This window comes from Leopardus geoffroyi, chromosome B3 (genome assembly GCF_018350155.1).
Source record: "Leopardus geoffroyi isolate Oge1 chromosome B3, O.geoffroyi_Oge1_pat1.0, whole genome shotgun sequence".
Taxonomy (NCBI): Eukaryota; Metazoa; Chordata; class Mammalia; order Carnivora; family Felidae; genus Leopardus; species Leopardus geoffroyi.
Genome location: NC_059337.1, coordinates 46,330,065 through 46,343,874, shown reverse-complemented (window position 1 = coordinate 46,343,874; position 13,810 = coordinate 46,330,065). Strand labels below are relative to the sequence as shown.

The 13,810-nt window shown below is 44.9% G+C and overlaps 1 protein-coding gene across 1 annotated transcript in view; it reads left to right on the top strand.

Annotated features, from left to right (window-relative positions):
* Positions 1-13,810, top strand: part of LIPC (lipase C, hepatic type) — a 160,567-nt gene that overhangs the window by 121,454 nt on the left and 25,303 nt on the right. Inside the window, exons 3-4 of the mRNA XM_045449601.1 lie at positions 8,488-8,675; positions 13,377-13,559. Coding sequence (XP_045305557.1) covers positions 8,488-8,675; positions 13,377-13,559 — 371 coding nt within the window. The remainder of the gene's footprint in view (positions 1-8,487; positions 8,676-13,376; positions 13,560-13,810) is intronic.

Sequence of the window (13,810 nt, the reverse complement as noted above, 5' to 3'; positions counted from 1 at the left end):
TGTAATGCATTTTAGGTTCATCCATGCTATGTGCTTGCATGGATCAGAAATCTGTTCCCTTTTATTGCTGAGTGGTATTCCATTGTGGTAGATTCCTGTATATATTTACTCATTTACCAGTTGATGGGGATTTGGGTTGCTAATAGTTGGGGGCTACTGTGAATAAAGCTGCTGTAAACTCTTGCATCTTTGTGTGGACATATGTTTGAATTTCTCTTGGGTAAGCTCCGAGGTTTGGACTTGATGAGCTTATGGTACATTTACCTTTATAAGAAATTGTCAAACAATTTTCCAAAGTGGCTGCAGTGTTTTGCAATCCCACCAGCAATGCGTGAAAAATTCTAGCTGTTCCACATCCTCACCTACAATTGATGCTATCCATCTTTTTTCATCTTAGCCATCTTAGAGGAGGAGAAGTGGTATCTCGTTGAGGTTTAAATTTGCATTTCTCTCATGAATAATGATGTTGAGCATCTTTTCGTGTGCTTCTATCTTTTTATAAGATGTAGCCGCTTAAACCTCTTGCCCATTTTATAATTGGTTGTTTGTCTTTTTATGCTTGAACTGTAAGTGTTTTTTACATATTCTGGAAAAAAGTCCATTGTCAGATATATGTATCTTGCATATTTTCTCCCAGTCTGGCTTGGCTTTTCATTTGCTCAGTGGAATCTTTCTAAGATCAGATGTATTTAATTTATCATATTTTTCTTTCATGATTTGTGTTTTGGTGTCCAAAAAACAAAACAAAAAAAACTTTGCTTTCCTCAATGTCATCAAGATTTTCTCCTGTTTTCTTCTAGAATTTTTATGGGTTTTGCTTCTAAATTTGGATCGGTGATCCATTTCAAGATGATTTTCATTCCTCCAACATTTTTTATGGCAAATTCATAATAGTGAACATTTACATAGCACATGCTACATGTCTGGCACTATTACAGAATGTATTAATACTAATTCAACAAATAATTCTCTAATATAGGTACTATTATTACCTCCATCTTAAAGATGATACAATGAAAAAATTCAGGCACGGCAAGGTTAAGGAATTTACCCAAGGTCACACAAGTAGTAAATGTCAGAAGTGGACCTTGAACCCAAGCCACGTGGCTCTTAGTCTGGATGCCTGGCCACGACACTCCACAGCCCCTTGGTCTACTGGATAAAGTTTTAATGTGAGCAAAACCAGACCTAGGTTCTTCTTTCATGGAGCTTATCATCAAATATAGGAGATAGATATTTATGTAATGACTGCTCAATTAGAAAATTATAACTGTGAAATCACCTAAAAGGACAAATAATAGGAAGATGTGACCAAGTCAGGAAACTCAGAGAGATTTTCCCTGAGGAAATGAAGATTGCATTTTGACTTTGAGAAAGAATGATATTAACTAGTCAAATAGGACACAACAGCTGAGCATGTCAGGCCAGGGGACCACAGGAGGAAAGACCAGGCAGGAAGGTATGTCACACACTGGATGTTGAATTAAAAACTCAGAATAATCATCAACAAGGATGGCAATTTTTATTATCATTTCTCTTTCCACTTATTTACTCGGTTGCCCTTGAACTGGAGCGACCAACTCATCCTAGTTTGACAGGACAGGTGGTCACCCTACCTTGAACTGTTCAGGGCGGAATGTGACCATGACCTTGGAACCACTTTAAGGAATTAAGCACCATTACCTCCAGAGGATTCCAGTACAAATGGGAAACTTTTCTGAATGGCATACTCTTTCATAATCAGATTTTTTGAAAGACAAAAACTCATCCTGATTCTCGCCAGAGTTGCAGAGGAGTACAGCTTAAGAAGAAAGTCTGGAAGAAAAAAAAAATATCTCCAGCAAGAAAACTCAGCCTAGAGTTACTTTCTTCCCTGGAATCTCCAAGTAGAAATGAATTGTAGTCTCAGGCTATAGGATGGCTAGCAAAATCAGGCCAAAGTAGACAAAGAAAACAGAATAAATCAGACTTGTGAAAATAGCTTTCTTTCCATCCCTTATGTCATCATCTTATTTCACAGCAAAATGGCGACGGGAAAAATTCAAGATGGTGGGAGTCAGAGAAGCATTCCTAATCACAGCCATGGGCCCAATCTGCTTATCACCAAAGAGCAGCAACAGCTAAAAGCTGAATCTCTAAAGACCCAGCTATGACTAAATTCTCATTCAAGTTTTTCCATCCTACCATCATGCTAGAAATTCTGAAGTCAGTGTTGTGTATGTACACATCACAGGCATGACCACAGCAGTCAGGAAGAGCTATGACCACAATTTTCTCATAAGTTCCATCCATCCTGAACAGAAGACATGGTCGGACAAGTTTCCAGAGGGGTCTTCCGGAGGACCCCTCTCATTAGTCCCAGGTCTAAGAATATTTTCAGCAATGTGTAGTAACAAAGTCACAAAGTTTATTAAATGACACACACACACACAGTTTAGCAATTTAAAAAATGAACATGAAGACATTTCACAAACAACTCTGTGAAAGGCATATTAATACCTGTGGCCTCTGTATTATGCACTTGTGTCCTCAGCACTAGTCACGCGAGGTCCTCAACAAACCTGGAACTGAGCAGAAGCACCCAGCCCAGGCATCACGGGCAGAAAACAGAATGATTACTACCAAGGCCTTCTACTGCAGAATCCATGGCTCTCTCCTCTGCCAGCTCATTTGCCTGCAGTCACCACCTAATGATGTCCTTACCCAAAAGAAAATGAAATAATTTGTTCTTATATGAAACATTAGGAACCTCAAACCTGGGGACTGACTTAGGAATGGAGAAATCATTTGCTGCAAGGGATGTAATATTAGAAAATGCAATGGCCTGCATCCAGCTTCTGCTTCTGACTGATTTTGAGGAAGTTCTGCTGCCCCAGGAACTTGCTGTCATGCAGAGGGCAACCCCAAGGCTCCTTCGTCCGTCAATCCACTTTCCAGGTGACAAGGGCTGACTCCCTCAAAGGGTTCCACCGTTTACCTTTAATAGTCTCTCAAAGCCATAGCCTCATCCCCAGGTTCTTATCACTGGTGTGTCTTTATCTCTTCTAAAGACAGGAGAATATAACAATTATAGAAGATGCACCCGGGGAAGGAGATACTCCTATCAAATACAATTGGAACGTATTTCCTCACTCATAACAGAATCATGGTGTGTTCTCACAACTTGCTCACAGAGTTGCTGTGAGGTTTACATGAGTTAATGCAAAGAAGACTGTTAGAAAAGTGCCTGGCACAGAGAAAACACTCAATAAATAGTGGCTTAAAAAGTGCAGAAAGTCAGTCTGAATATATATGCATATATAAAGATATATGAACAAGATCACACCTAAGGAGCTAATGATTCTACTTTCAAAAGTCTAGACTAAGAAAATAGTCATAGATTTTCTAGACAAAGATTTATGTATAAAGATGGTCATCAGAGCATTGTTTGTAATAAAAAAAAATACCGAAACAACCTAAATGTCCAACAGTAATGGAATAAGTACACAAACTATGCCACTTTTCAAAAGCATGTTTTTTTTCTTCTTTTAATGTTTGTTTATTTTTGAGAGACAGAGCATGAGCAGGGGAGGAGCAGAGAGAGAGAGGGAGACACAGAATCCGAAGCTGGTTCTAGGCTCTGAGCTGTCAGCACAGAACCCAATGAGGAGCTTGAACTCACAAACTGTGAGATCATGACCTGAGCTGAAGTCGGATGCTTAACTGACTGAATCACCCAGGCACCCCTCAAAAGCATGTTTTTGAAGAATTTGTAATGCTATAGGAAAATTGTTAAGACAGGTGAAGAAGGATATGAAACCATTTGCGTCATATTATTTCGATTTTAGATACTCCAAATAAATATCTATGGAACGAATATCTCCACAAGATTAGAAGGAAATACTCCAAACATTACTTGTGTTTTTCTCTCAGTAGTGAGATTCTTTACTCATTTCAGCACTTTTCAAATTATTTATACATATACAATGAGTTTGTATTAATTCTACAAATAAAAGTTAAGACTCTATTACAATTTCACAATTAAAAAAAAAAATTGCATGAAGTTCTAGACTAGGCCAGTGGCAAGGGACAGAGAAGATAATCCTGAGGATGGGTCCTCAGTATTGGGTGAACCGAGAGCATTCTAGAACAGCTCTCCGTTTTCTAGCTTGAGCAATAGCATGGACAAATAATGGTGTTTTGAATCATAGTAGGAAATGTAGAGAGAAAGGAAGAAAAATGGATTGGGAGGGAAGAAAATAAATTCAGTTTGGCTACACTGGGTTCGCAGTACCGAAAGGATCTGCTGGGAGAGGTGCCCAGTCAAGAGCTGGCTACAATGCATGGCTAGAGCCTGGGAAACATTTTGGTATATATGTGGGTATGGGTGACAGCAGTGCATCCTTGACGCCATGGCTCAGCCCAGAATGCACCAGCATTCTCTGTGTTCTGTGAAGGGGACAATCAGACACTGCCCCCATGGAAACTCAGACACTCGAGCTCTGGAGCTCTACCCCTTCCTGCTACCCAAAATGTGACCTGAAGTGGCCCCTGCCTCCCTCGGTCCCAGAGATGACTGCTGCAATATAGCCAAGAGCCTCACAGAGATTCGCTGTGACTCAAATGCTGTTTGGCACTGTGACTCTCAGAGTCAACCACGTAAAACTTATTACTGCATATTTTGCAGGAATGGTGTTCAAGACAGTGGCCACTGCCTCACCCAGTGGACTCCTTTCACAATAACATAGAAGGAAACCATCTCAGGCTCAAGGACCAGAAATGTGTGAGCCACTGGACGCCATGACTCCTATAATTGCTCTTGTTTCCCTCTCCGATTTGGCCAATAAGAAGATCATAATAAAATCTGTGGCCTATCTTCAGCAACATTACATGATCACACAGTGTGCCTTTTAGAGTACTAATCTATCAGCATTTCTATCTTTGTTGTTTTACTGCCCTTATTTTCTCGTTGTCCCAATTTCTTCAACTATAAATTTTTGTAAACTACTTAAAGTCTAAAATTTTCTGCCATGTCACACCCACTCACTGATGCCATTTCTATCTCCTAGAGTTGCACAAAAGAATTCTAGGCTCTCTTCTCCATAACAGCCCTTCAACACTCATGTCCTCCACGAAATCTCTCTCTTTTTTTTTTTTTTTTTTTTTTTTAGATACCAGAGTCTCACTTTCTTTAACAGTTTGTCCTAGATGTGAGCTCCTAAAGCATCTTTCATCCTTCTAGACTCAAATGATGCCTCATCTTCTCTGGACATCTTCTCTAGCCCCTATTCAGGGCACCCCTCCCCGGTAGCACCTACAGCAACCACATGCAATGACTGGTTCTCACACTTGCCTCTCCCACCAGACTGGGCACTCCTAAAAAACAGAGGCAGTGCCCTGTGTGCCTTCAAAGAGTACCTAGCCAGGGCACAAGGCATAATATAATAAAATATGCTTAATAAGTTTTTGTTGAGGAAATAAATGATTGAATATACACATACATACAACATAACTTCCTCACTCCTATGCGTGCCAAAAGAAAGCCAAGCCAGGAAGAAAAGAGAGAAGCCAGTTCAGTTCAGTTGTTTGAGGGCTTCTCCTTCTGACAGCTGTTTCTCCATAGGACTCTCCTGAAGAGCCTTGAGGCCCGAGACACCCGGCCAAGCTTATTCTCCAGCCAAATCCAGAGTAAATGCACGTAAGACAGAATTGGTCCTGAGAGGGCAACTGGGCTAAGTTTTCACAAAAAGAAAGGATCTCACAGATCAAAAATGCAAGATGCTGGATGCTCCAGTTGGTATTTATTTTAACAACACAGCCTCACATAGGTGCTAATTATGTGCCAGGCATTGTTCTGAGCTCTTTACAAATATCTTATTTAATCTTTGTAACAACTTCATGAGATAGGTACTATTTCTATCCCCGTTTTATTTTCATTTATAGTTTTCTTAGCATTTGAGTCAGCTATCCTGAAACGAAGGAAGATATAACTATTCCATCACTAAGTACAAGAAAATTGGTTGCATTTAGTACCAGTGCATACATGGCGGACAAATCAAACCTTAGCCTTTGACCTGAGACCTGGATGCATGGAATATTGCATCATTCAGTAAGCATTTATTGAGCACCTACCAGCACTGCCCTCCGGGAGCTCACAGCCTGGTGGAGGAAACAGCACACACCTAAACAAATAAATTACCAGGTCCCATGACAAGCACATTAGAACCAAAGATGCAATACAGTGCTGGCGGCAAGAGGAAGTAATGATCTCTGACTAGATGAGAAGGCTTCCTGGAGGGTATGATGGCTGAGTTCCATTTTAATGGATGGTCTGGGGCTTACCACGGAGCAGCAGAGATGGGGGAGGGGGGGAGTTTGCGAGAGTACAGAGGTGCAGGGAACCACTGGCAGTGGGGAGCAGGAGGGGAGGAGCTGGGGAGAGAGGGATTATCAGTGGGTGGTGGCCTTGGCTACAATACTACGAAGCTCAAAGTCACTAATGGATATGATAGTCATTCCTGTTCTAGGAAGATTCTTTGAGAAGCAGTGTGAGAGAGGATGTCATGATCAAACAGAGAGAGAGAGAGAGAGAGAGAGAGAGAGGTGTTGGGAGGCTGTTGCAATCAACCAAGCAAGAAACAGTGTGCTCCTGAGCTAGAGAACTGGATTCTAGGCATATTTGGGAACCCAAAGCTTCAGATTGACTGGAAGGCTGGTATAGGGGATCAAGGTGACACTTCAGCTTCTACTTAGAAGACCGGGAGGGCGGTGCAGCCAGTGAAATGGGGAGCATGAGCTGGGAACCCCCCTGGCAAGGATGAGGACAAGTTCAAGCAGCCTCCAAGCTTGGGAAAGCCAAACGGGGTGGCAGACATTTTCTTAATTATCACCGAGCAGTACTGCAGTCTCACTCACATCTCCCTTTAATAAAATATGATGCATTTCACTCTGTCATCATAGTGAAAAATCATTGCCCTTTGCAGGAAATTAATAACCTTTCAAATTAATAACCTTTGGGTAGGAAAATTGGTTTCATTAATACCTCCCCTTGCACTTTGTTAGGTTCATCATCTCTCTATCCTGCTGTCCCCTGAAACCAAAAGCCCAAGACTTAATGTCTGAGAAGCCTGAATGACTTTATGCTCAGAATGAATGGTCGGGATCCTTAGTAATTGGACTCAATTGAATTCACTGACCAAAAATGCTGGTGTGGCCTTATGGCTGCCCCTCAGTCCTGGAGAGCCCACCCTGAGCTGGAAGGGAGGATGAGGGCAACCTTCCCCAGCTCCCAGCCTGATCCCTAATCATGGCAGAAAAGATGTCACCCATCTTGTTGTCACAACCTGAGAACCTAACACCTCCCCGGGCTTCTCCCAGCCCCTGAGCAGAGGCGCCAGTCTTTGGCCAACACCACGGCCTTGACAGCTGTTGGGCTGCCTGACAGAGTTGTGTGACTGCTCACTACCACTCCAAAATGGCTCAAGATCAAGGTCAGGCTCCCCTAAAAGAGAGACTAGAAGGCATTTTGAAAAAACAACAGAAGGTAAAATCTTGAAAACAATCTTTCACTGCCTATCTCATTCTTCCACAGTCTTTGAAAGGTTCCAAATGGATACACATTTATCCTTTTCTACTGAAAAACTCCTTAGCAGCAGCCTTATCATCTAGGGCATCAAGTCCAGACTCCCCAGCATCCCAGGGCCCAGGACACTCCAACTGCCCAGCCTTGTCTTTCTCTTCCTCATGCCCACAAGGTACCACCCTCTGAGCCCTAACTCTTCTGTTCCCCCAGCTCAGAAAGCCCTGCTTTCTCCCGCCACCAATGCACCCACCCCCCGCAAAGCCCTTGTCCATCCTTCCAGGCAGGATCAGCATCACTTTCCCTGAAAAGTCTTCTCTGAATGTTACTCCCTCCATCAAGCAGAATCAGCCAATCCTTTGAGATCCTCTCTGCCCCAACCCTACCCGGTCTGTGCAAGGCTGCATAGTATAATTTGACTACAAGTGACAACAGGCTGAGCTACATGAGCAAATGCATAGTGTCATCTAACTAAGGTGCTCTATTCATGGTTTCTGCAGCATAGGGATGTAGGCAATTGGAATCAGAGGGAGTGGGTTCAAATCCTGACTCCACCACTTACCTGCAGTGTGATTTGGGGTGAAATACTCATCTTCCACAACTGCCTCTTCCATATCCCTAGAGTCTCTGAGTTACTCCACTGTCTGACTGGCTGATCCCATAGTCCCCAGGATGGCAGGACGGAGGATCTGGTCCCTCCACCTCTGTGTTCGATTCTCCCCGGTCAGCCTTCATCATCTCCCAGGGGAGAAATGGCCATTCTGCTGGACACGCTCTTTTGGGTTCCCTGAAGCTGCAGTTCATGCCTACCTCTAGCACCTCACAGCAACCCCGCTGGCTGGTGCTTTTAGAAACTTCTGGGCTGTCCCAGAGCTGGCAGATGCAGAACAGATGCCAGGGTAAATACTGTCTCCAATCTTATATTCCAGGGCCATTTGGAAGAAGACCGAGAGCTGCTGAAACAAAGGAAGCATCGCAGGAGACAGAGATCAGATTCCTGCTTTTTCAAGAAGAAACGGATAAGGGCTGTCAGATTCGGCTCAATCACCCAGACACGTTACAGCAGTGTGGCTTCAACTCCTCTCTGCCTCTGGTGATGATAATCCACGGGTGGTCGGTAGGAAATGCTGACATGCCTTTTTTCTCTCTGCTTTTACGTTTTCTGTTTTTTTTCTCCCTCATGTGTCCAATTTTAATAAAAAGATAGGAAACCAGTGATAAAAACTTCATGCATAATATTAAAATGCAAAGCACATTCTATTTTCCAAGTGCTTCCCCACACAGCATCTCATTGATTATCTCAATGCCATGAATGAGCAGGATAGGGAAAATAGAATTATCTCCACATTTCAGATAATAAAATACGGCTCAAAGAATCACACAGCACATGAAGGCCCATAAGTGATTGCAGTCCATGCAAGTGAATCTGCATGTTTCACAAGAGGAGGTAGGAAGCCACAGAAGACATAGTCTCCCAGTGAAATGTTGCAACTGTAAGGTTTAAATACAGGTGCAAGTAACAGAAACTCAATCGGCAATAGTTCAAATAAACCAGAAGTTTGTTCCTATTTCACACAATAGTCTGGAGGTATGCAATCCAAGTCCTCAGGGACCTAGCTCATTTCCAGCTTAGTAGTCTGCCATCCTTAGACTGTAGCATTTGTCCTTATAATCCAAGATGGCAGCCAGAGCACCAGTCGTCACATCTTTATTCCAGGTAGCACAATTAGTAAAGGGTGTACACAAAGGAGTCAAGGAGTTTTTTTTAAACAGCTTTATTGAGATATAATTCACATACCATGTAACTCATCCATTTAAAGTATACAATCCAATGGCTTTTGCTATAAAAGAGTGGTACTGTTTTGGTTAGCTACCCAGAAGCATCTGTGAAATGCTTCCAGTTACAGTCATTGGCCATAGCTAAGTAGAAATGTGACTGACACATGCAGCCTCTTAAGGAAAATATAGCCCTTCTCAGATGCTGAAAATCCCGGACAAAGGGGAGAAAGAATATTGTAGGCAATGACTGAACTCAAACTAAGCAAGGACTTGTCTCCAAGACAAAATTGTACCTCTCTGGCTCCCCAACAACCCAAGATTTGAAGCTCAGTTGACAGCTTGAAACCTCCAGAGATTTGGGGGGTCTATTTCATGACTTGGAAATCTTTCCCTGACTTCTAGTTGAAAAATACTCTTGGGACTCCTGGGTGGCTCAGTCAGTTAAGTGTCTAACCCTGGCTCAGGTCATGATCTCACAGTCGTGAGCCCTGCATTGGGCTCCTCGCTCAGCATGAAATAGAAAAAAGAAAGAAGAAAGAAAGAAAGAAAGAAAGAAAGAAAGAAAGAAAGAAAGAGAAAGAGGAAGGAAGGAAGGAAGAAAGAGAAAGGAAGGAAGGAAGGAAGGAAGGAAGGAAGGAAGGAAGGAAGGAAGGAAGAGAGAGAGAGAGAGAGAAAGAAAGAAAGAAAGAAAGAAAGAGGAAGGAAGGAAGAAAGAGAGAAAGAAAGAAAGAAGAAAGAAGAAAGAAAGAGAAAGGAAGGAAGGAAGAGAGAGAGAGAGGAAGAAAGAGAGAAAGGAAGAAAGGAAGAAAGAAAGAAGGAGAGAGGAAAGAAAGAAAGAAAGAAAGAAAGAAAGAAAGAAAGAAAGAAAGAAAGAAAGAGAAAGGAAGGAAGGAAGGACGAGAGAGAGAGAGAGAGAGAGAAAGAAAGAAAGAAAGAAAGAAAGAAAGAAAGAAAGAGAAAGGAAGGAAGGAAGGACGAGAGAGAGAGAGAGAGAGAGAGAGAGAGAAAGAAAGAAAGAAAGAAAGAAAGAAAGAAAGAAAGAAAGAAAGAAAAATACTCTTGAAACCCTCATATCTCCTACCATAGAGAACAAAATGAGCCCGTCAACCCACCAGCCACTCTTTCCACATGTATTCAAGGAGAGCCTGCTATGTGCAGGCTCACAGCCCCCATGAACAAAACAGACCCTGTTCCTGGTCTCACGTGGTAGACCACGTGGTGATGCCACATGGGTATAGCCACGAGGTGGGGTGCTGCCATTGCTACAGGGGAAAGCAGTGGTGACTATAGCCTGTTAGCAGCTTCCCCATAGGATTCAAAGGGCTCCCACCCTAAGGAAGTGGAGGTTCCTAACACCCCAGGGTCCGCAGTGAGGGTGGTGATGGCTTTTCCTGCTGCTAAAGAAAAGACCTAACATAGATTGAGGCCTTACCGTAAGTTAGACCCTTTACATTATACATTAACCCATTTAATCCCCACACCTCCCTACGAGGTGGGTTAGTATCTCTCACATCAGGAAAATGCACTCAGAGAGGTCAAGCAGCTACCATAGTCACACAGCCAACAGTGGACACAAATTCACCCAGAACACTCACACTCCAAGTTCACACTCTCAAAGACTCCCAGTTCACTGGGCCTTTGTCAGAGGGGTCTGAATGGGCCCCCCAATTCTGCAGCAGGCTTCACACTGCAAACTCCTAGCTGTGGCTTTCTCCAGCTGGGGTAGGAGCTCAATCCATGCTTCTTTAAGAAAAACAGAGGGCAGAATGCTAAGATGAAACATGTTTTTAAAGGGAACCAAAGAGCAGACTCTCTCCAATGGGAACCCTGCGGGAAGATATGGATTAGAAGGAGGCAAGTCACTGTAGAGAAGAGTATCCTATTTCTTCAGCTGCTTTAGCCAAACAGACTTTCCTTACAAGAAAACAGAGAGAAAGTGGGAAGGAAGGAATGCATCCAGAGGAGAGATGTGCGAAGGGGTGGAGGAGAAGCTGGAGCAGAGAGCCACCAAGTCACAAAGGCTGCACGCAGCACAGCTGGGGCTTCTTCAGGTGCTCTCCCTCTGACCCTGCCCACTACACCCTCCCTGCCCCCCTCACCTTCCCTGCCCCCCTCACCCTCCCTGCCCCCTTCACTTTCCCTGCCCTCATCACCCTCCCTGCCCCCCTCACCTTCCCTTCCCCCCTCACTCTTCCTGCCCTCCTCACTCCTCCTGCCCCCCTCACCCTCCCTGCCCCCATCACCCTCCCTGCCCCCCTCATCTTCCCTGCCCCCCTCACCCTTTCTGCTCCCCTCACTCTTCCTGCCCTCCTCGCTCCTCCTGCCCCCATCACCCTCCCTGCCCTCCTCACCTTCCTTGCCCCCCTCACCCTCCCTGTCCTCCTCGCCTTCCCGGCCCCCCTCACCCTCTCTGCTCCCCTCACTCCTCCTGCCCCCATCACCCTCCCTGCCTCCCCTCACCTTCCCTGCGCCCCACTTAGACTCCAGCAACACTCAACTGCTTGGAGCTCCTTCCACTCTCCTGTGATTTCTCTCCTCTTGGCCTTGGCTCAGGCTGTGCTTTCTGCCTACAGTGTTCTCCCTCTTCTCTTTCGGAACAGTATCCATTATATGTAACGTGCTCCAAAAATATTTGTTAACTGAATTAATGACTAAATAAGTATCTTGTTTACAAAATGCTACATGAAGATAGCAGGGTTTTCTTACCAGGGTCTTTTACCAGAATGCACTCTTCATTCTTAAAATCTGGATGGGAATATATCTATTACTACTAGTAATAACAACAACAGCTGCATCGCTATGTAAATAACTATTAACATAACTGCATAACTAAATAACTCTGCGTAACTAACATCTCCTGAGTGCTTACTACATTCCAGGCACCGTTCCAAGTGCTTTCCATCTATTAACTGATTTCATCTTCACGACAATCCTGGAAAAAGCGCTATTATTTTCCCCATTTCCAGATGGGGAAACTGAGGCATGGAAAAGTTAACTAACTTGCCTAAGGTCACGCAGCTAGTAACTGACAGAGTCTGGATTTGAACCCAAGGTGCCCTACGCACACGAAAAGCACTGGGTGAACGTAAGTGGACGCACCTGACCTCGGAATGACCTGCCGCGTCTTCAGTATTGTTCTCCAGCCTCGCCTCCCACTGTCTAGTCTTGAGCCACACCAGACTCTTTCCCTAAACATACCGTGGGGCCCTTTCCTAACTCTGTGTGCTCTTCCTTCTGCCTGGACCACCCTAGACAGCCGTGCCCCACACTCACCAGCCCACCCTTATTCTTGTAAGTGAACTCCTATTTGTCCTTGCAGGCGCAACACAAATGTCTTTGTTCTGTGACCCTGTCAGGAGTGCCCTGCAGGCTGGTTCTCAAACAAGGCGCATACACAGAAAGTTTCTCCATAAATGGGTATTGAGCTCCTGCCATGCTCCAGCCCATGGTGCTTTATTCCCTCAAAAGCAAGCAGATGAGTGGGCCAGAGGAGAGCAAAGGAGCTGGGATTCAGAGCCGTGGCTGTGGCCATGGCCCAGCAGGCCTCCCTCCTGGAGCCGAAGGTACCAGAGCCGATGCTCAAAGGATAGGTCAGCTTTAGCTCCTGGTTACACAGACTTTTCCATGATTTTAAGGCTCAGAAAGTCTTAAAATAGGGACACATTAAGAGAACAGCTCTCAGTTGGAGGCAAGGGGTAGCCCCCAGGGGACATTTGGCAAAGCCTGGAGACATTTTTGGTTTTCACAGCTTGGCGGGAAGGGTACTGTGGGCACCTATGTGGCAGAGACCAGAGATGCTGCTAGATATCCTACAACGCACAGGACAGCCCCCACAAGAGGAAGGATCTGGCCCAAAATGTCAGTAGTGCCAAGGTCAAGAGACCCCTCCCTCCCCCCACCCCGAAGCCTTTTTTTCTGGAAAGAAGGATCCAGCATCAGTTAGCCAAGACTTGGAGAATTTAAAAAGTGAAGTGAGAGAAAGAAGAGGCCCCTCTGGCCCCTCCCGGTGACACTGACTACTCTGTGGGCCCACGTGCAGGTGGATGGCTTTCTGGAAGACTGGATCTGGCAGATGGTTGCCGCACTGAAGTCTGGGCTGGTCCAGCCAGTGAACGTGGGGCTGGCAGACTGGCTCACCCTGGCCTACCACCACTACACCATGGCTGTCCACAACACCCGACTCGTGGGCCGCGAGGTGGCCGCTCTCATCCGGTGGCTGGAGGTGAGCCCTGCCCCGGCCTCCCCTTCCCTCCCTTCCTCTCCCTTCCCGGAAGTGTCAGTGAATTAAGCTGCTCTCCAAGCAGCCCAGGCGGGAGGACCGCTCTGCTAACCCTGTAGAAATGGGAGGGCAGGGGTAAAGATGGGACATCAGGGCTCCCTCAGATGCCTTGCTTAAACCCCTATTTTGCAGAACTACCTTCCCCTCTCCCATCCACTGTTTCTTTTATGCTCACTCCCTAGGATGTGCTGAGG